This window comes from Anthonomus grandis, chromosome 15, assembly GCF_022605725.1.
Source record: "Anthonomus grandis grandis chromosome 15, icAntGran1.3, whole genome shotgun sequence".
NCBI lineage: Eukaryota > Metazoa > Arthropoda > Insecta > Coleoptera > Curculionidae > Anthonomus > Anthonomus grandis.
In genome coordinates this window covers 11,092,456-11,116,630 of record NC_065560.1, presented here as the reverse complement: position 1 = coordinate 11,116,630, position 24,175 = coordinate 11,092,456, and the positions used below count along the sequence as shown (strand labels likewise).

At 33.1% G+C, this 24,175-nt stretch overlaps 1 protein-coding gene and 1 long non-coding RNA gene across 10 annotated transcripts in view; one reads left to right on the top strand and one right to left on the bottom strand.

The window, feature by feature from the left end:
- Nucleotides 1-24,175, top strand: part of LOC126745344 (whirlin) — a 368,204-nt gene that overhangs the window by 24,857 nt on the left and 319,172 nt on the right. For 6 of the 7 annotated variants that reach the window (XR_007663517.1, XM_050453135.1, XM_050453136.1 and 3 more), the window contains exons 1-3: nucleotides 4,734-5,300; nucleotides 20,606-20,943; nucleotides 21,000-21,323. Coding sequence is in view for 6 of the 7 variants with exons in the window: in XM_050453135.1 (XP_050309092.1) it covers nucleotides 20,628-20,943; nucleotides 21,000-21,323 (640 nt within the window). In the remaining variant the exon portion in view is untranslated. Of the gene's footprint in view, nucleotides 1-4,733; nucleotides 5,301-20,605; nucleotides 20,944-20,999; nucleotides 21,324-24,175 lie in introns of those variants that run through there. The other variant, XM_050453134.1, reaches the window with a different exon arrangement.
- LOC126745346 (uncharacterized) overlaps nucleotides 1-24,175 on the bottom strand; it is a 57,040-nt gene that overhangs the window by 10,762 nt on the left and 22,103 nt on the right. For 2 of the 3 annotated variants that reach the window (XR_007663518.1, XR_007663519.1), the window contains one exon: nucleotides 17,083-17,339. This is a non-coding gene — a long non-coding RNA (uncharacterized LOC126745346). Of the gene's footprint in view, nucleotides 1-17,082; nucleotides 17,340-18,032; nucleotides 18,276-18,536; nucleotides 18,679-24,175 lie in introns of all 3 variants that reach the window. The other variant, XR_007663520.1, reaches the window with a different exon arrangement.

Genomic DNA, 24,175 nt, shown 5'->3' with positions numbered 1-24,175 from the left:
ATGCACGAGCAGCATCGCGGTTGTATCATGAACGTTATCCCGAAGGACAGCATCCCGGATACAAAAAGTTTATTGCGGTTCATCGGCGGCTCGCTGAGACAGGCATGTTTAAGACCAAGGATACTGGTGTTGCTCGAACCGTAAGAACGGTCGAATTTGAAGAAGAGGTGCTTCAGCGAGTTGCCGATGAACCATCAAATAGCACACGTGACGTCGCTAAGAATATGAATACGAGTAACGCTTCTGTCTGGCGGGTACTACAGGAGCAACAACTCCATCCTTAGCACTTCCAGAAAGTTCAAGGTATGACTGCAGCCGATTATGATCCTAGAGTTCAATTTTGTCGATGGCTTTTGGATCACATCATTGCACAACTAAATTTTTTACGATATGTTTTGTGAACTGATGAAGCCTCTTTCACAAGACATGGTATTTTTAATAGTAGGAATAGCCATGTTTGGGACGAAGAAAATCCTTATGCAATTTTTCCAAGAAAACATCAGAATCGTTGGTCTGTCAACGTATGGGCAGGCATAAATAATCATTGTTGATGATTATTTAATTGGGCCATACCTTCTACCGGAACAGTTAACATGACCTATTTATCACCGTTGGATTGCCAGAGGTGGAGCAGTTTCTTCGCCTTCTAGGTCACCCGATTTAACGTCGCTCGATTTTTTCTTGTGGGGACATGTAAAGTCTTTAGTCTGCGAAACTCCAGTAGAATCAGAGCTAGACTTAATTGGACAAATAACAGCAGCATTTGAAATCATTCAAAACGAGGATCAAATTTTTAGTGTAGTCCGCCGAAATCATGTGCGGCGTTTAAATCGGTGTATTGACGTTGGAGGAAGACATTTTGAACAATTGTTGTGATGGTATCATATACAAAAGGTAAAAATAAATGTATCAGATCCTATTTAGGTAATTAATATTTAGGCGTAGTGACACATTTCCGGACAAGGGTTTCTATACTCAAATGGATTCTACTGTTGCACTGAACAACCCCTAGAAGTTTGATCCTATAGTTCTGAAACACCCTGTATACCTAAACTGCCACTCCATTGAAAAATAAATGACCATTACTAGGTAGCTACCATTTTGCGTGATTGTGTTCTTTCGATGTTGGTCACTCTGACCAATTTCAGTGGTGCTAATTATAGGGAAACAAAACAATTGAAGTTTTTGGAAGGTACATTTAGTTAAGAATTTAATATAGTTGAATTAGTTGTGCTATTTTTCTTGTACTTGCTTAAGAAACTCGTTTCAATTTAGAAACTTTCAGTTGACTAATATATGCACTTTAAAATATGTGCTTCATTAAAATTGAGGTATAGAAAAAAATGGTATAGATGTTTTAAAATTTCTATTTACTGGCAACTTGTTTCGCGAACTTAGAGGAAAGCTTTCTAGAACACGACAATATCCTTCTATAAAGTCATATTGTAAGAATATAAATTCAAGGCATTTTAAAACTAAATTCGTTAAATTTTAAACTACGATTTTTATATATTATGATTTCAATATTTATGAGTCAAGAAAGTTCACGATATTGTACAAGTCACGTTTCTTTATATAAGTTCATGACAGATCACATGTCAAACGTCAGCGTCGCCAACTTCATTACCTTTATTTAATATATGTTTGGTTGGTAACATTGAAAATGTTCAGAGTGACCAACGTCAAAAGGACACAACTACTATAAAAATGGCGGCCACCAGACAGCGGTCATTTTTGGTCATGGTACCCATTTGCATTAGCAGTTCAGGTTTATAAGATTAAAAAAGTTTTTTGACACTATTCAGACTTTTACAATATACCTTCTTGGGGTGAAGATATATAATCCACAGGGACGAAGATAGAACGCACAAGTTACAAAAAAAAGCTTTGTCGCTAACAATGTTCTTAATAGAAAAAGCTGCATATATCTTAAAGCAAATTTATGTAATAGAATTTCAATATAGGAAAAAACAATTTAGAAAAAATTATGAAAGGACAACTTTCTAGAATTTTAAACCAGGGTTTTCCAATTTCTACTAACCAAATTAGGTTAAAATAACAGGTAGAAATTAGGTTAAAGTAACAGTTACAAAATATTTTAATTAAATTTTTGTTCAAAAATGTTTTCAAGCCTTATAAAAAAAATAAATAAAACAAATAACCTATATATCATAAATATATTTATCAAATAAAAAATTGCATGTAATCAATAAATTCGCTGCTAAATAATGCATAATTGATGCATATATGATTGACAAATGTTTATTTAATAAATCAAAATGAAAGCGCTTTTTAGTTTAAAATTTTATTAATTTGTTTTTACTGTTTCGACTTTTTTAATAATTAAGAATGTCGTTTGAATAATATTTAGTGAACAAAAAACGTACACTTTTGCGTAATAAATATTATGACCTATGACTGATAAATATGCCACTACTTATATTTTCTAAAATAAATTAATTTACTGCTAATTATTTGTCCTAAGCAGCATCAGGTATAAGTCTAATTTGAAAAAAAAGCGTATGTTCTTTAATTTCTGTAAAAGAAAAAAATATTCATTTTCTAACGTATTATAAGGATACCTTGCTAACTTTTTCCTGCTGAAGTTGTAACAACCACATTTACATCAGTTGACACTTTTATTACAAATATAAGATCTGGTCTATTTTCTATGCATTAGTTCCATTTTTTATTATTAGCCTCAGTCAAATTAAATAAATATTGTGTGACTAAGTTTGCCCTAAACATAATATAAAAATTTATGAGAGTTATTATTCCCAATTGAAACTTTTGTAAAAATTATATAGAGCATCTTCAACCACAGTTCCAAAGATAATGCATCAGCAACATATTGCATTTAAAATAAGACATTTGAAAGTGGACCCTCTTTATTCCCTTTGTTAATTTAAGATACAGTATTACTTTTAACATTGGTCTAACTTCTAGTTAGTTTTTGTGCTTACAGGCCACCCATTGGAGATATTGGTATATTCCAGGACAAACTTGACTTTCTATTATCCCAATTATCCCTAAATTTTAAAGTTATATTGGCTGGTGACCTAAATGCTAACTTCACTGACGTAACCTCGCCATATTGTACTCTTTTCTAAGTATATTACGATTTATTTCTCCCACACGAATACGATCCTCATTTGCAACTTCTATTGATTATTTGTGTCCAAAGTTAAATGATGTGTGTAAGTACTTCTCTTGGTATTTCTAACCACAAAGCTATTCTTGCTAAAATTTAATGCAACTTTGGATTGTCTTATTATGTCTCATTATATAGGAATAATTTTCAGCAGAGCGAATTTTAATGCTTTTTCTTTTGCTACAGCCTTGATTAATTAAAATGAAATTAAAATGGCCCCTGATCCAGTTACCTTATTTTTTCATGTGCTATGTAACAAGATAAATCAGTATTATAGACCTCAGAATTGCGGCTAAAAATCTCCATTTTATTACTTAGATGTGGAAATAACTACTAATCAATACATTATTTTCTATCATCAGAAATATCGTAATCGATAAAGAAAAACAACAATTAAAGCACAGAAGCTAAATATTATAGTGACTTCTTAAATGTGTCATAAAATAAGTAGAGTATGAATTATTAATGATTTTAGGAATTCTCATAAAAAAAAAATCTGAATCACAGGTGAAATAAATTATTTTAAACAATTGTTATTGTACTGTTTCTCATTTCTTGCTTAAGGATAATAGTAAAAATGTATTTATGAAAACAGTATAGCTTATAGTTGTTGTTTTCGAGAACAGATTCAGGGATGTACTTGTAGTAGATAAGATTGTCCTCCTGTATCAGTTGGCCAGTATTTAATGCAGTATCTTCCCCACTGGATCGTCCCTGTCTTATTATTTCATGGCACCGTATGCTTATCAGCCTTCAGTTATGTGTGTTGTGTGATTTTCTGCGCCTGGCATCCATAGCGACATTTGTCACTCTGTATAGAGGGATCCTAAATGATGTACTTTAAGTAGTTTCTTGTTATCACGACTTAATCTTGAAAAGCTAGAAACGGAGGGCGTTTTTGGGAAAATCTTTCTTGACGTTAGCCAGTAGTTCGATGCGATACTGTCGACATAATCTGGCTCATCTCGTTGAGATACCGCTCATTCAGAGGTTTGTCTTTCCAAAAGTACATCTTCTCTTCATTGGTCTTATTAGGTACCCCTATTTCCTGTTCACTTAATCACAGAGATTATTCAGCTGATATCGATGACTCCTCATCCTCCAAACATTTTTTATATTTTTGTCAGAAGGATGATATTCTCCGGTGCAAGTTCTCGATATCGGTTTTACTCCGATTAGACTGAAGAAGTACCCAATTGCGAAGTAAGCATATGTGTTCTTAGTTATTTCTTTATTGCTTGATGGTCCAGTTTTTGCACCTGCTTCACACCTAGATCAGTAGAATCCTCTGTAATGGCCATTTATGTTTAATAATTAAGCTAAGCAATTACGACAAATTCATTGTTATAATATAAGAGGCCATAATAACATATTAGGAAATAAGTAGATCTATACGTGTATGCATTACTTATCGGTTCAATGTTGTACTTAAATTATTGATGACCATAACTATTTCGGCGACAGTATTTTTTGAAGAACGTTAATTGAATATATTCCGAGCTATGAACAGAACAAGTGGTGTCTAATTAATAAGGGCACGTAGTACTACCCCCGAACCTGTCCTGATGGGAATAACCCAAAATTACATGGCGACCCTGCCAGTCCCTACGTGTCGCGCTAAATTTTAAAAATTTGTCAAAAAGAAAAATTAATGTGAAAAGTGGTTAATTGATCAAACAACAATGGGAAAAGGCCAGTCGAAAGAAAGGGAGAAAATAATAATCGCACAGTCAGGAAATAGTGGAGGTACAATGGCTAATGGAAGTACGAGTACTGGGCTTTCCTTAATTAAAGTTGTGGAAGTTGTGGCTGTAGCAGCATTAGTATTAGCCCTTGGCTGGTACTGTCTTAGAAGGTTAAGAAGAGCACTAAAAAGTTAAATAGCAAGAGAGATTGCAAGAAGCCAGCAGATCGCGTAAGAAGGTAAAACTAGTTGTTCCACACCGGAGCCAGTACCGAGGGAACGTTTCTAGCAGTTGCGCAATGCGGCTAGGGCGCAACGAGGGATACCAACCTGTCAATATTAACAACCCCCGAACCCAAACATTACATGGCACACATAGTTACATGGCAACACATTCCATACAATAACCCCAATAGGATAAGTTGAAACTTCATGAGCAGGAAGATGAACAGCATAAAACGTTTAGTAAGATAATTTTTATTACTAGTAGATTTTATTTTTTTTCCTCTTTTAATTATTATAATTTTAATTAGTATGTAGAAGTTTTAGGACAAATGAGCGCAAAATTTATTGAGCTTTTAGATAGAATTACACAATTTAAACTTAATTTAAGAAAAGAACCTCAGGTTCGTAGAGAATCAGTAGATGGGAATAAAAAGTTACAAGAGGAGCTTAAGGGTTTAGAAAATAAGTATGAGGAAATAAAACATAACTTATAATAAGGACGTTCATGATAATCAAGTAGTAGTAGATGTTAAAAGAATAGTTACAGATATTAAATCTAATTTTAGTTTGTGTAGGGAGTCTCTATTAATTAGATTAAAGGAAATTGATAAAAATAAGTTATCGATAGATAGTAAATTTGACACTGAAGAAACATTTGTACAAGAACCTTTAAACATGGCTGAAAAATTTGATTTAAGAACAGCTTGTTCATTATTACCGAACATGGACAATACTGACGATACCACCAAACAGCTTATCGATGGTATCGAACTTTATAATGAAATGTTATATAACAATGGAAAAGATATGTTAATTGAATATGTTTTAAAAGTTAAACTATCTCAAAATGCTAAACTAAGATTAAAATCACAATACGCAACGGTAAACGAGTTAGTTAGGGACATTAAGATTCATTTACTTACTAAGCAGTCGGCTACTGCTCTAACAACTTTATTAGTTAATGCAAAGCAAGAAAATAAGACTATGCAGGAATACGGCAAAACAATTGAACAGCTTATGCTAGATCTTACTTTATCTCAGGCAGTTGATGAAAATTCTGTACCCATTCTAAAGCAAGTTAATGAAAAAACCGCTATTAACTCTTTTACAAACGGCTTAACAAATCGCGATTTAAGAACCATAGTTAAGGCCAGAAATTATGCAACTTTAAGGGATGCAATAGATGGTGCGTTAAACGGAGATATAATCAAATTGCCGGACATTTGGTATTGAGAGTTGACTTTATAAACATTCGGACGATGCGAACTGTGGAGCCCAGTGCTGATTTTTGATCAATTGAAAATAATTTCCATTTAATTGCAGTGGCTTAATGTTTTAGATCAAATCACTCCTGGTATTGATATAATGATTGGAATAATTTGCACTTTTCTCATTTGCACTTTGTCTTCAAATCTGGTGTCCTAAATTTCTAACTTTTAACGAACTTTTCATTGTATTTAGCTCTTAAATTGTTGTTGTTGTTTGAGATAGAATCATCAATAACAGTTTTTTTCTTAGAAACTCTACCGGTTAGAATTAAATCTACTAAGTACAGCATGATCCCAGTATAAATTGTGTTTATCATTTTAAAGTATTTTATAGTCCGGAGCATACTTATAATATGGTACCTTATCTGTTGGCAAAAACTGAAGTTTTTCAACTAGGCCTTGATAAAGTATCTTAAGTGATGAATATTTTTTCATTGCTTAGAGCTTATACCTCTAAACAACTAATAAGCTGCCAAAGCAACATTGGAAGATGTGACTGGAATTAAGATGGGTGGAACCATTTAGCGTGTCCAATGACCTAAACCTGAATCTTTTAAAATTTATGCTTTAAAGATTTTTTCATTATATTTAGGAACACTCTCTATATTACTAAAAATAGAAATACAATTACTCTAAGCAGTTGATTACGTATTCTCCCTCGGAATCAATATTTGGTGACCCAAATTTCGGGCATATTCGGGCCTAATTTCTAGAAATACCAATCCCTTAATTTAATATTTTCATTTATTACGAAATCTTAATAGCTGTTTAAAAAATATTATGTCATAATAATTATTTTAAAGTATTTTTGCTAGTATTACACATAAAATGTTAATATATTCATGGAAATAAGGAATTTATTCGTCATATGAATATGTTACCCAATTTTTCTCAATTTTTCTGTATTATTTTAGAGCCACATCTAATATCGCAGCTGGTTCCACGTTATTTTAACTTAAATTGCCTAAGTTTTTATTAGATTTCTGTGATCTTCCAGTTGAATGATTTCGTTTGGGAACAAAATTTCTCTTTGTTTCCAAACGAAATATGAACTCTTTGAAAAACCTAATTTTTAAAAATATCTTTTTTACTACTACGAGAAAGCATTTATTACTTAAAAAAACACGCAATCTAAGATAAAAAGAAACGTTTTGCAGTTGGTTAAAATATGACTAGAACAACATCGACCGGTAATATTTTGAACTAAAAGGGTTGAGTCACGAAAAAGCTATATTCGTTTTTTGATGTATAAGGAAATAAGATTACAGTTGACTATATTATTTTCAGTAATTTGTCATCAAATTATTTTATCTATAGAGGACTGGTGGGAAGTACATAAAACTTACATAAAAAGTCAATATGCTATCACATTCATCGCCCTAGCATATTGAAACTTGCATTATTCATCTATTACGCATTGCTTTAGTTTTATTACAGCGAGCTTATATTAATTTAACGTGCTCTTTTAAATTAATATTTTATAAGTCAGAGAGAATTCATTATTAAATTCTTCCTTGTTTTATATAAGTTTTCCAAAAACGCCGAATCTATTGTCTTGAAAACTGATGACCCACATCGCCGTATAAAATAACTATGCCTTAGAAATTTCATTATTAAACAAAACATTATCAACATCCGCATGTTCCTTTCAGCCTCGATTTCCACCACATCTATTATTTAGGTAGCACAAATAGGTTAGATAAGCCCGCTTTTAAAATTGCAATATAATTGTAAAAGCCCGACGACGCCGCACAGTTGGTATAAACATAAAAGTTGGACAAAATATTTTTGTCCTAGTTGGTGTATTTAATATTAAAAGGAACGATAAATATTCGGCACATTATATCTATATTTGAGGACTTCTTTTACATATTGTAATATAAGATAGAATTGTGGATAGAAATTGGTTTTTCTGAGATCCTACTTTTAATTTTCAAGTCTTCGTTGCTCTTCCTCCAAGTATCAAGGACCCTTCTCTTTGTGCCATCGCCATAAAGGCTAAGGTTAAGGGCCATTATTTGCCCAGTCCGAGTCGTAAACTTTTTTCAGGTGGGCATTGAGTGTACCTATTATTAAAACGTTTTTGTTATTAGCCACAATTTATTTGTCTTTCTTTTATTTGACATAAACAAAATTCTTTAGCTCTCCTCTATCGGTTATCGTAAATGGCTGAAAGGGAACGTTGGTACATCTCAGTCGATATTGACTTTCAGCATCAACATTTGCCTTTGATGAGAGGTGACTACTGAGACATGAGAAGTCTTCGATATTCTGTAGGATTTGCATTTATCGCTAGAGGCGATAGTTCGAATCATGTTTGTAATTTTAACTCTAGGCTGTTATATATCTCATTAAATGGTTGGTTGTTTGCTAGGACCATATTGGAGCGTTTTTACCATTTATTAAGGTGGGAATTAAAACTCGATGTTCAAAAATGGTCAACTGATTTCTTTACTCACTTACACTAGTAAACACGACACGATCACCTTTAAGACTACTAGAAATATATTTATTTACACTATCTTTATTTACTTTCACCGTTTTTATTTATTTACTTACTCTGCTCCTACTCTATGTCCGATTTAAATATCGCGCCAATATTCCGAACCAAACTGGTCTTAAAGCGGCGCCTAAAAAGGACCTCCTTATATACTCAGCAGATTGTTCTGGAAGATTCGCTAACCTTCCACGCCTCTCCAAAGATATTGTGCTGTATGCCCCCTTGCGTCATTCCAGAATGACGAAGAAGAAGCTGGTGTTCGTGGCATTTTCATTATTTGCGGCGTTACACTTCCTCCTCCCTAAGCTCATTTCGTTCCAAAATGATTCCAAAGACGATTCATTTAAATTTTCCAACATTCACGATGTTGTCCTTATCAGACGTTACCCCCTTGGATAAACTTCTATTATTTTTAGGTTGTGAACCAAATTGTATAAAGTTATTTTGTATTCGCATAAATTTTCTTTTATTAATTTTTTGTAAATTGGTACATTTCGTTGAACTTTCTTCATGTTTTTGCTATAATTTTGTCACATCATCATTTGAATAACTATTTCTTTCCATTTTAATGAATTTTTGGTCACTATTTTGATAAAACACCCAAGCGTATTTACTATTAATTAACTAAAAATAACTGTCAAACATCAACAGCATAGCATTGTTGCGTTATGACCCTTTCATAGCCACCTAAAGCAAATATGTCAAAATATTCCGGTTTTTAGAGAAATTTAGCTTTTTTTTTCAGAAACCCTTAGATATAGGAACATGATATCTCGTTAGAAAGGGATTTCAATTTTTTTTTAGAATATATTATATTAAAATTTTCCATTTAAAAAAATGTATTTTTCACAATTTTTGTATCTAGCGGGAAAATAACTAATTTTGAGCAACCCTGTATAACGTAGAACAAATTTTTATAGCAAAAACTAATATACAATACTTCCATAAATTACGTTTATAATTTCAATTTTCTGCGCGTTCTGTTATTTGGAGCTATGTTTTGGTCAAAAAATAAAGAAAATAATTAATTTCTCGAAAACCGCTAAAGATAGGTATAGGAACAACTTATACAAAAATAATTATAAAGTGATAGCGGATCGGAAAATAAAACAATATATAAAGTATTCCATTTAAAATAACAAAGTTGTTACTATTTTTTGGTATAAGAGATGCTAGATCACCAGCTAAAATCCGAAATGCCAGAAGTTAAGGAATATGTTTTGAAGAACTAAATTAAAGAACACTGAAAACTTAACTGCAGACGATTTGCATAAAACATGTCTATACTAAAGAAAGCCTTTGTCGCGAGTAAATTTTACTACCTCGACTAGATGACAAAAGTTATTTAGAACGTTTGTAAAATGAATTATCAAACTTAGTAGATTATCTTATCTGGGAACTCGAAAAGGGGCTTATGCATAACGGTGCTTCTCGACATTTTATTTGTCCCTCATACGAATGTGTCTCCTGACATAATCCGATTAATTCTTATAAGGAAAATTTGAAAATTTATATAGAAGATAAATGAAGAAATAAAATTAATTTATTTTACTAGTGAGGGGATATAAATATCATTCGCATTGCGTCAAAACTTAGATAGAATTTCCCTTCATATGGTGGTATGGTGCCTTATCCAGTTCGTATGTTGGCGATCATCAAGGCGATGTATTATTATTATTATTACTATAACGATATTGTAAACACTAAAAAACTAGTTGATTCTTTATCATTCCGTAAGTGGCATACCTCGCGACGTCTAGAAGGTTGGCGAGAATTATCCGCGAGAGTGTTCAGCCGAATATATAAGGACCCGCATCGCCGATAGTAGTCAGGTCAGTGAAGTAAAGTTCGAAATATTAGCGTAAAATTTAAATATTTCAAATAAATATAGTAAAAATAACAATCTCTAGTAGTCGTGAGTAATCGTGCTTTCGTAGTGGTGAGTGTCAATAAATAAGTTGACTATTTTCGATCATTTCATTTCACACCTAACGAATGTAAAAAACGCTACAAAACTTTTGTTAACGGCTCTCCAAAACAGCTCTGCGGATATTACTCCAAAACGCCGTCGGATCGGCGTCCCAGTCTCTTCCTGCTAAATATTTTGGTTGGCAAATGAAAGAATTCGATATTTTTCTTCAATACGCTTTATATGACCGAGGTACTTTCATTTATGCCGCTTCACTATGTTAAACAGTTCTGTCTCTTCTCTCGCTGCAGTACTTCATTGTTGGCGACGTATCCTACTTCAATTATTCAATATTGACAGACTGATCAACTTCCGATAATACTAGATGTAGCTAAAAGTTTAAAAATATAATATACGATAAACTTTACATTAAAAAAATTAAATTAAAATTTAAGGTCCCTGGGCAAGCCTTATAAAAGGAAGGGTAACGCATCTGATGGCAGAAAAAGTTGTTTCATTTTAAACCTATATACGATGCTATAGGAGGCATTGTTAAGAAGCACCTTTATCATTGCATTACTTGGCAGTGGCAGAGTCTTTTTATTGAAGTAAAACTTCCTTACGAACGGTTGAGTTGGGGAGTAAGCTGGCGAATGCGTTACGAAAAGTGTGATCGGGCGAGGTGAACGATAGTTGAGATTGAGATATGAGTTAGTGAAGATAGAAAGAGATAGTGTTACGGTAATATATAGTCAGTAGTTCGTTTGCAAGTTTGCTAGCGTTACGCGATCGGTGATTTCTTGATTATTTCGTAATTTAATTTCGTTCTTGAACAATTTTATAAATTCATTTTAAAGTTCATGTTTTGAGAATGTTCAGTTGAATAATAAGAAATTATGGCAGGAAGTGATACAGACTCTGAATATGAAAGCGATGCTCCAGGACCATTAAATAAGAAGAAATTATTTATGAAAATTGTGCATTAATATACATATGAATAAAGCTTAATGAATCTTACTTCAGTCATCTCAAGCGCACTATTTTTTTTTAAGTCAATTTATTATATAAAAGAGAGGATAATAATAATTTAAAGAGAAACGACCCTGCATCCTTAAAAAGTCAATCCTAATATGACCGGGAAATTAAGATTTTAGTTATTTTCTTTTTTAACCCTTTTTGATCCTTACTGAACTGAATAATATGAAAATATTTATTTAAAAAATATTTTAAATCAACTAAAATTAAATTCAATATTCGATACTTTGACTCTTTTCAGTCTTACAATGCTCCAGGAATCATTCCTTCAATTTATGACAAGCCATTAAGTAACACTCTATGTAAAGGTCTAGCGTACATAGGTCTTAGATGTGCCAACCAATGTAGTCTAGCGTTTTTGTTCGTTTCAATCTGAATTTAAACACTACTTGGTTTATTACTCACTTAAAATAGACGCATGCACTGGACTACTAGAAACATTTATTTGCACTGTATTTATTTCCTATTATTTATTTCTATTTAAAAGCCGCGCCATTATTCAGTATTGGTCTCCTAGCGGCAAAGTCTTATACATATATTATGTATAGGCAGACTACTATTCCGAAACATTCGCCAACTCTTTACGTTGTGTTCCGAGAAGTCGTGACTTGCTTACTGCGTCCTTATTGCACCTTTAATTTTAGGACAAGATGTTTCCGAAGGCTGAAGAACAGCTCAGAACTTCACAGGTGATAAAATCGTTATAGTATTAAGTTGCAATAACAAAGTCACACATTAAAAAGATAATGATTTCTCTTAATTTCCGCTATAATAATTAAGGTTAATTTAAATTAAATTTAAAAAGGCACCGCGGCATGGCAAAAATTGAACGATGTGTCGATACGATGCGTCTGATCGATCCTGTGCAACTTTTTTTATTTAATAGAGAGCTTTGCCTATACTGCCTGGTGCATATAATTTATCCAAAAAAAAAAATTGATCAGGTGTGTATATCATAAGTTAAACAAAGATTCCCCTAACATCCTCACGGTAGGTAGGTCAACTCCACTAAAATTTGTTCTTTGTAAAAGTCTTGCATAAAAGAAGCTAATTTTTTGGTAGCTTTGCTCCATGTAGCTGATACAACAATATAATTCAAAAATTTACGCAATCTAAAGATTATGCTGAATTTTTGTTCGAATTGTAAATTGAATATTATTAACACAGGAACTTTTGCTCAGAGGACCAAAAGACCTTAATCTTAGACGTATAATTAATCGTAAAGCAATACGTCATCAACGGGCATGAGAATACTCAACAAAGACTTTGGGATCCATGAAGCTGAAAACGACTTCCTTTAAGAAGTAAAGGAAGTGGCGACTGGACATACCAGGCGATAGTACCAAATGAATAGAAGATGATCCTTGAAGAAGATTCTGAATAGCAAAGCATGGATGATCAAAAACTGAAGCACACATCCTATGTAAATGTCTCAAACTCAAATCTTACCAAATACTTAGAAAGGACGAATCTGATACAGTAAAAAGTGCTTTCAATTCATACCTGAATTCCACTAGAGAATTCAATATTTTTACCTCACTCCAATCGCATCTATGCAGTCAATGGTAGGTAGTTATTACAACATTATTGGATCAACTACTTAGCAATTGCGTAAAAAAACCAACAATATTTGCCCACGTAGACACAGATTGTTGGATCAACCACCTTACTTTTGACACATTTGGCTGCCCATAGAGCATATCGTCTATAAACAGCTTTTAAAAGAATTAATACAATCGTTGGTATTTATTACCATTGTAGGTGTACTATAAGAGTTGATATATACATGATCGATCAACATCTTTCTTAGATGCACCAGAAAATGATAGGCCTTAATGATAATCCTTAAAAGATTACATTTTTTATTTGCGGCCGGTTTTTTAAATTTGAGGTCTGCAGCTGAGAGGTGTCATGTAATTTAGCGTAGTAAACGATGAACACTCCTAGATCAATTTGAGTCGACCTCTAGTTAGAAGTGTTGTAAAATCTTAGTACTGGATGTACGCACGCTGTTGTCATATGCTAGGTGAGAATATGCCTTGCGTCAAAATAATATAAGTGGCTTTAGTTTAATCTAAACTGGTAAACTAATATTAAAATTCTTCCAAGCTTAGCCCTTTTCATCAAAGTATTCACTGGCAAACAGACAAAGGTGAGAAAATGGTGAACGATTATCGACATTATTAATATAAATGAAGCGTCAATGAAGGGTCTGCTGGACAAGTGGACCCACCGAAGATGGCCTGAGCCCCCTGGTATGAGACAGGCCAAAGCGCATATAGGTGGGTCCTCTGCCTGTCTCACCAAAAATCTACTACGCCTTAAAAGATGTGAAATCCGGCTAGTGACAGGTCTTTTAACCGGTCACTGGCACTTAAGAAGCCATGTCCATACTATCGGTATTGCAGACAACCCGGAATGCCGATGGTGCTGTGAGGAGGATGAAACCGTTGACCATGTAGTCGGGGAGTGCCCAGCACTCACGCGCGCCAGGTTCAAATACTTGGGTAACACTTTCAGTGTACCGAGTGACTTTAAGTCCTTCAGATCAGAAAGCCTTATCGGTTTCTCTAAGGCCGTTGGGCTCTGGTAACCCCCGGTGGGGCATGACGGGTCCATTAGGAGACCTATATGCATAACTGCCTTGGTAGTCCACTGTTTTGACAATTCAATTCAATTCAATATAAATGAAGAATAAAAAAGGCCCCAATACTGAACCGTGAGGAATCATGACCAACCCATCTGAAACATGGTTGTTTGGTATAGCTTACAACTTTCCACTTGTGAGATAGCTTTGCATTAGTTTTATACTGACCTCGTCGAATATATAGATTCTAAGTTTATTTATTAAGATATTAAGAGATATTCAGTCGAACGCCTTTAAGAGATTTAAAAAGTCTACTGCAGCATACTGATTTCCTTCAAAGGTTGGCACTAATATAATAATTAAAGGAATTTAATATCCCAGTGAACACCAAAGAGGCAGTGAACCGAGAGAGCAGAGAACCTATTACATTCCTGATGTAGCTTAACTACAATTCACGTTTTAAGACAGGAGGTAAATTTTGCCTATGAATTGAAGTTTTAAGAAGGAAAAACGAGGAAATGTTTTAGATAGTTTTCTTTATACCATTCTAATATTTCTATACATAAAATTTGAAGCTATTTTAATCTAGATGATGGTAATTTTAACAATAAAATTAAGAGTAAATTTTAATATTTTATATTAGAAACTCCTTTTCTTCTTCAAGCGAATGTGACAATAATAGTATAAAAATATAATTAAAATTAAATTTAATGTCATTTACTCTTGAAGTAAACCGGGATCATCTGCTACCCTCAAGGGTTTAAAGATATATTTAATCCACTGAAAATATATTTTTTAATGATATATGAAGATACTCTAACATACGCTCTTCTTTTAAACATGAAATAAGACGTCAATTTTATCCCTAAGCTCGGCGCTAAGATTGCTTAAAAATGCAAAATACAATTGCAGCACATTCGCTTCGAGTAACAGAGAAGAAAAAGGTAAAAAATATATGAAAATCCTCTAAAAATCGGTAGCTCCATTTTCCGTTTTTCAATTTAAATTTTAGCCAGTAATTTTCTCTAAAATATGCAGGCTACGCTTCATAATATGAAAGAGGCAAAATGGGTATTTTAAATATTGTATTATGTCTAGGAATACCTTACCCATCCGCTAAAATAGGAATTTACATGTATATGAATTTTGGGATTTTAGGGATCCTTAAGTGCAATTTTACAACTTTTATTAAAAAAATATGATTTAGTATTTTGAACATTTTTTTAGTGTCAAAAATAGCAGAGAAAATAAAACTTGTATTAGAAAAAATATTTATCATTTATTCACATCATTTTTAATCAAAACCATCGTATCGTGTCCATATATAATACTATCGATCATTTTGTAGCATATAGTTAAAATAAACGAAGGTTATTGAAAATGTCACACAGTGATATAGAGCCTATATAGACGTCAGCTGGGATTTGAATTTAAGCGGTTTAAAGCCATTAGTGAGCATATGGTCAGACCTGACAGATTTAGTTTTTTGATAGATTGAACTTTTTTAAACGTATTAGGGTTAAATGCTTTATAAGCTGCAGCTACTAAGTTAAAGTTAAACAAGCTATTAAGTTAAACGTTAATACTGAAGGGAAAATAGAAGAAGATGAATGCAATAATATTAAAATAAATAATTCGTATTGTAGAATATAAGTTATTGTTGACGGTAGCTATAAAAATAGTTATCATCAATATATTTGTTATGGATTATTGATATTATTATGAAAATGTAAATAGGTTAATTATTCTCCTAGTTTTTGTGGTATTTTGTAGTTAAAGTTGATTCGTAGGGTTTATTTAGGATGCTAGTTACGTTTGGTTTATTATTTTTATCTATAGTGTTTAGTTTTTAGGTAGTTCATCTTCTTTGAGAGCCCCATTTTGGCCCCAATTTAGGATATTTAGGTTATATTATTGTAAATCCCTGTAATTTTAATTTTCTAGAATTTGTATACTTGCTTGCTTTGACTGTCAGTATTCTCCTAAAATTATTGGTTTCTTTCGGCAAAAACAATGAAGATAATTCTAAATGTTTAGAAATTGTTCCATCGGGTTTTAAAAAGGATGCGCTTCGTGACATTTCATTCAGTTTTAATTGTTTAGTCAGTTTTTTTACCTTGGAAACAATTAAACGACAGTCAAGGCGAGTTAGGTTAGTGTTTTTGACGTTGACAATAAAGTGTGTTCCCGAATTTCGTTACAATATTCATAAAGTCTAAAGAGGTGTTGTAATATATTTTGTATACATTTATTTTCTTAAAAGCCTTCAATAGAGTCGATCATCATATTCTGTTTTTCTATAAGTTTAAGGTCATTTCTCTAAATTGAAAATTAAAAATTGCAAGAAACTGTTGCAGGTGTCTTTAATACTATACTCAGTAAAACCCTATGTTCCGAGTATTTTGCTTTTTTACTAACGGCTACTTACTTAGCACATGAGCTTTTATCTTTTTTTAAATCTTATCCCATAAGTACTCTGCAGGTTTAAGATCCAATGAGCAAGAAGGCTCTAAAACTGCAACACCTTTACCTTCTGACTAACATTTTGCAATTTTGTTGGTATGATAATGCACCTACAGCATTATCTTGCATAAATAAAAAGAAATCGCTAAAAGCCCGACTACAGGTTGCAGCACTAAATTAATATATATATTAGGGTTTGCCGAATGGGAGTTATAAGATTTCTTACACCAATAATAACTTTACTTATTTGAATCACTTACTTTAACTTACAAAAGTTGCATCTGAAGCTCTGAATGAGATGTTGTCGGATATATTCTGGCTTTTTTTAGTAACAAAGCGACTTGCCCTTCTGTAACAATGCTTCCATGACTTCTTCTAGGTCTATTCTTTAGTGTTTCCGGTTCCAGAAACATTGAATAGATTTTTGAAACAATCCCTTGTGTAACCCCATCGTTTTTGCGATCTGTCTTTATGGTATGCCTTATTCTTCTAGAATAATTTTCTTTAGTTTTTGGTTCTGAAAGAAAATAATTCTTTCTTTAAAGACCAATAACCCCACCTTTTTTATTTCTATGTGCAAAAATAAAGAAACTAAAAACTCTTAAGACACTTTTAGTAAACACGCATGTACTTTTTCATCGCTTCTAACAAAATAAAATTAAACAAACATTTTATACTAATACTGGATGATTCCATGTAAGTTTGGTTGTGTGTATATATATCCACTGTAAAAAATAATCCGCACCTATATCACATTGGCAAATTTACACCACCTCGTGAGAAAGTTGGAGGCAATGTGGAAAATAGAACGTCTTATCTTAGGCGCATTTATAGATATGGAAGGTGCCTTTACAACTCGCAGTAATTTACCAAGCGCTCGAAAGCCGTAATTCAAAATGTTGGTCGATTAAGACCATGTCCTTGCAGTGCCATGTATCTGCTGAGCTTAATAGTAAGGTTGTTAAAACGATGGCGGCTAAGGGCTGCTCACAGCAAAAAGCACTGTCTCCAATCCTGCTCACTCTCGTGCCTAGTATTTGATGCAAATTATTATCTAAACAGGGTAGGGCTTTACAAGTAAGCATATGGCGTCATAATTTGGTCATTAAAAGACGCCGCCATAATGCAGGACTCTATGATGTGTCAAGCGTGAACCGGTGTTATTTCTAAGAGAGGCTAATACTTAACCTAAAAAATGAAAGGTTCTTACTTGCATTGGATTACTGCATTGCATCTCTGGAAGACATGCAGTTGAAATACCCTAGATAGTATGGTTTCTAGGTATCACACTAAATTCCAAACTCTTCGGGTACGGTCACGAATATATTAAGATTAAAAACGCCACCTGCGCGGTTTCGGCCCAGAGGAGATTTTTCGGTAGCAAAATCTATCACTGAATCAACACATCTATTATCAAACCTCTTCTCATATACGGAGCCATCCTTTGGTGGTCCTGTAAGGATGAAGCAAAAATTCGAGTACAATGGGATAAAGTCCAATGCTTCGCATGACTAAGTATCACAAGATCTATGCAAACGGCTCTAAGTAGAGGCCTTGAGGCTCGGTTGTAGATTCCGCTTCTAGCCTTCCTGTACAATGTACAATTCGACGTAATGCGGACTCAATTTAAGCTTTATGTTATTCTAAAATCTGGTTGAAGGCTATTCAAAAATATGGTAAGTCTCTGATGGGAAGTAGACTATATAGCACTTACGACACTTGACTATAAGGGCTTCGTGATCCAATTATGGCAGGTAGAAGAGAAGTGGCAGAGCTCTAATATGTATTTATTAGTTAATACATGGGCCTATACATGGTGTAGGCTTTTGTAGCAGGATGCCGTATACCAGCAGTACCTACAAATTGAGGAATACGTTTCTATTTTCCAAAAGTAACTGTCACATCACGAGATAGTTTGCTCGATACAAAGATATTTCGGAGATGGACGGAAGCACCTGAAATTGGATGGTTATTACAGAAAGCTGGTTGTACAAAGATACGTATTCTGAAGAGTTGTTGCAGTAACTACAACATATTTAGAGGTAGTAAGAAATGAGATCGTAAGGAATATATTACATAAAAGAAGAAAATATAGACCTTGATTATCAAAAGATCTGAGAGTGGCTTTTATGTAAACATTTATTTACGAAGGAAGATTTGTCAAGTTTACATACATTTTCAAAAGCGCATTATTATTAACAGAGCATTAACATTATTATATTAACACATATGATAATGTTAATTTTACTTAATTTGTGCTGGATTTTGGATTTAAAATATTAAGTAGCAATAGATATACCCTATTCTTAGCGCAATAATTTCATCTTCAAACCAGAAAAAAATATTAAAATTTTTAGCAACACCGCAAGAAAATACTCAGTGATGCGCGAAATGTCATCTTGTCAAACGGATTTGTGTTTATATTTGGCATTACTGAAGTTCTGTGTTTTTTCTTTAGTTTTTAACTGGAAAAAAATATCATTTGAGTATTTTTGTGAATGTTACAATAAAAAAAATTCTGTCACAAAATAGGAAAAACGCGATTCAAGCCGATCACTCGCTTTTGAGTTTTGTCCATGGTTTTATTAACAGGACTGATTTTATGTTTTTTTGTTACCTTAGCAGAAAAATGGGATAGTAAAATGCTAACAATTTTTATCTTAAAACATGAATAATTAAGAAATCTGTAATAATAATAAAATATTAAATTTTCATAAACATTCTTTTTATAAGATTGGTACCTTTACTCTAATGAAGTACATACGTTAAAAACGCATAAAGAGTTGATAAACGGTAATGACTAATGTTGTTTATATCTAAAGCATAATCTATTATTAACAAATATTTATTATGTAAAGATTTTTTAACGACGTCACTGGTAAAGATTTCTTGTACAAAATAACTCCTAATATAAGCCTTTTAATGTTCTAAGGTTTTGGGCACCGAATTTATTTTAGGTGGTATTAATATGCCTCCTATAATATCCGATTATATCTATTTGGACCACTGTGTGATGATGTGAGTACAAATTTAGTCTGAATACATACCTCAATTCTAAGTTGTACCTACTAGGGAACGCTAAATAAATTATATTTATAATTATAGTTTTCTCCTAAAATAAATAAAAAAAGTGCAATATCTACTGTTTTGACTGACTTTGTTCATTTGCTACTTAGATCAAAGTCGAAAGGAAATGCATATAATATTAAAATGGCAATAAGTTTACTTTTCCGTAGCCTAAACAAACTAATTTAACTAAATATCTATGAATACTAATAAAATTGAGTTTTTGTGTCTCTTAAGTTTTGAAAACAACGATTGCTACGGACACAAGGACTTGCCGTAATTTATCTTAAGCGCATGGTTTCAACAAGACTTCCCCTCTGGTGTTTTTGATAATAGACATTAATATTTTTCCAACCTTGATAACACGATTTAATTTAGAATTTAACGTAATAACGAATATATTGACTTTTGGACTAGGATCGTTTATTCGTAAAATGGGATGATCACTCGACGTTTTTGAATCTGAAGAAATATTATCAACGGCTTTAAACTAAGCTAAATACACGTAAAATCAAAGGGGTGCTTAAAATAAGGCCGTATTCCCGTAGAGGGGTGCAGGTATATTATTGGTGTGTTACTTAATAAATGGGTCTCTGATGTGATTCCTGAAAACAATTTGATACATGTTTTCTTTACTGCACTCTCTTTGTACTGACTCGTATAGTTTTCATCCAGCATTCTATTCATTAGTTTTTTGCAGAATTTTTTTGTTTCTAGTTAACCTACTCGTGACGGTGCGATGCGAGTCGCAGGCGGCGATGAGTATGCCGAGCTCGCCGAACTTGGAGGTGGCTATGGAACAGTTGCGGGTGTTGGCACAAATGTCGGGCCGACAAGGGGGCGCCGGGTGGTCGCCGCTGGACGTTCCAACATACCGGCCGAAGCCGAAGACGCCCTTGGGCCCCACGAGAGTCCCAGAAGGCCACGTTCCGGATTATACTATTCGCCTCCTGGTACCAGTTATACCATCGTGGAGCGACCTAGCTCTGCGTTACACCACCATAGGGAATATAGGGAAAGGGAACACCATTATAGTTCATTAAGTAGTCCTAGAGGTAAGACCTGGCAAAAAAAGCAAACACTGCAGCTTTGCTAACCTATTTTGTTTCAGGCACCTATTTGGGCTCTAACCCGAACTTTCATAGTACGACAGGTGGTGGTTCTAGTTCGCGCACTCCGGCCAACAATAAGAAACGACCGATCTCGCCCGAACAAGTGCTTAGGTTGTTCGGAACGGGCAATCATGCGACTCCTAAGTCAAATTCCGATAGATCCAGGAGGTCACCAGTGAGTAGTCCGCCGTCTGCTACGCATAACTACAGGCCTCCGGTATATTCACCCTCGATTCATGAGCTAGCCACTAGAACTGTAAATATGGTCAGGGATCCTCAGGATCCTGGATTTGGAATTTGTGTTAAAGGAGGAAAAGAAGCTGGTAAGAGAAATAGTTAATTTGTTTAGAGAGTTTTTTGAATAAAACAAGTGGTCTCCACTTTACCATTACAAGTTACATAAGTGTGGTCTCATTTAAAAGAAGGTAGAGAATATGGGTGCGCTATCTTTTACAATAATTTTGTTTAATGTACATTTGTTCCTCAAAAGACGATAATGGTATTTACCATCTTAACCATTTTTTGTTCATCTCATATCAGCGTATTACTGGTGCCCGTTTGGTTTTACCTGCACCGAAAATTTGCTATTTTGCAATTACAATTAATTGAATAATTCAAGATTCGCTTATTAAAATTATTTGAAACTTTGCACAAGGGCTTGCTAGATTGGTCTCTTCAAAAAGTTATCTTACATTTTTTCTATAAAATGTACAGGAAAACCAATAATTGACCCCCTTAAGACCTACAGGGGTTTTCCTATGTTTTGCTCGGCGACGCACCACCCGGTATAAAGAATCTATTATACTTCAAGTAAATTAATGTATTTAAAACTTATTGAAATAAAATTAAATTAAGTATATCGACCGGTATCATTACAGATTTGAGTTCATATTTCTTTTAAATACGTGATTAAGTCTATTTTCTTCTTTTTTTCAATTTTTTGAGCGTGTAAGATAGTAATTTCTAAAATGATTTTTGCTATAAGTGATATAATACCCAATAAAATAAGTAACTGATTATAAATTCGTCACAACAATACATATTTTACTTAATTACTTGATGCCTAAAGGTAAAATATTTTAACAAATATAATTTTTTTAAATTGATCATACACCGAGAAAAATTTATAGTACCCATTAATAAAAACTCGATCCTCATAATTAGGAACTTAAGTAAAATAGGCGCTAACTTAAACTTCGGTTCCGTTAACTCCGATGATCTAGTTAATGATATAAAAATAAAAAGTAATACTTACTGGTTTCCTGGTAATGATTAACACACATTGCATATACTTTAATGGCTACTAGTTATGATTACTTGATATTTAGTAAGACTGACTAAGATATTTAGTAACCTTTAATAAGCGCCATATATCGTTTTTGAGATTCTGGTTGTGGTTACCAAATCTTTAGTAGTACTAACTAGCCATATAGTAATGGTTACTATAATTATCAAAGTGGTAATAATATATTTCTAGATATGCTGACATTGTAATCAAATCAATTTTACTAAAGTATTTAGTTAAATTGGCTTCATAATTACAGTAACTTTTCGCCATTATCTAGTAACAGTAAGCTGCTTTTTAGTCTTTATGACCAAGCTATACAGGTTGCTCTGTTAAAAGTGAGAAAAGCTTTTATATAATGTGGATAACAGCTGGTATTATTAATTCAATAAAATACCTACAGATGCAAACTAAAAACCTTTTCCAAATTTCAATGCCAATGATAATGAATTTCATAATAATTTGATAAGTCTGGTGAAAAAAAGGGGGCAAAAAAGTTTTATTCTTCAAAACATATGACATATATAGTTCAGTTCAGAGATCTATTAGAATCTTTGATGTGCCGCGAATAGTCCATGTGCCAGTGTTGCTTGTATTGTCACATTTTATGTGAAAAGAGTCATAAAGTAATATTCTAAGCAATATTTAATCATTCTATTAAATAAATAAATGTTTTAAGCATTTTTTTAGAATTTATACATCTGATTCGTAAAATTTGACCACGTACTATTTTGTTAGATGTCTGACCTCAGTCACAGTCACTCAAACGTGAAAAGTTACACAGGTCCGGCCTTAAAATGTATTTGTATTTAAAACTTTATTATTCAGGATTTTTGGGTTTAGTTTTATTAAGTTAGAAATTGAAGATAGTTGATAGCAAGATAATGTTTAATTTTACTATAAGAAATAAGTACATAAAATGAGTTTAACCAAACATTTTAATTGATTAAGTTTAGTTTTTAGCGCATCAGGTGGGTGTTTATAACAAGTGATGGGAGAATAGGTGGTACGAATTACTTAGGCCCATTTATTTTGTGGATTAAGGCATTAAAGATTTACTTTTTGACTTCTTTAGCAATTTCTTCCATTAAAAAAGGAAACAGTTTCTCTATTGCCGCTATGGATTCCAACTTCATATCGCACATCAACATATGGATACTAAAACATTACATTATATATACTTTATTGTGTCGCTGAAGGGCAAACAGGGGCAGTAAGCTGAAAAAAACAAAACTTCAAACTTGTTTAATTAATAAAAATATGGTTCTCTTACTATGGCAAAAACGACTTTTTCCCAGAGAATGGAAATCATCCATCAATCATAAATGTATCATATCATGTTTCGGATAAATAATATATGGATCTTTCTTGCTCCCAAAATTTTTTAATTTTCTTCAAATATTCTACACACCAGCTGACAATTTCATTACAGCAGCTCTTTTGTTAACCATCTTAAGCTTAAATCCAAGTTTTATCAGGTATCTCCGCAAGGTTTACACTGAGAAATGTTTGTCCCTTGCCGATAAGGTGTCCTTAGTCATCTCTATGGTCAGAACCGCATTGTTTTTGTATGTAGAATACACACCTTTCCTTAGTAATTTGGCAATATCCGTGTCGAGTCCCTTTGATTGTCCTGCATCTGTCCTTTTTATTCTGTCTTTAATTTTGATTCTGATTTTTTACAGGTATATTGTACTGTAGGGAACCCCTGTTAAAAACGTTTTTTGCAAAGCCCTGTAATCATTTGTGAACTGAGGATCATTCCTTAGATTGTTATTGACATTTAGATAAACTTATTTAGCGTCTGTACTTAAACAATTACGTTTTAAAACAGCTTGGTTTTCCCCTGTAGCTTCTACTTCCCTTGCTTCTTTTTGCTGCCTCAACACT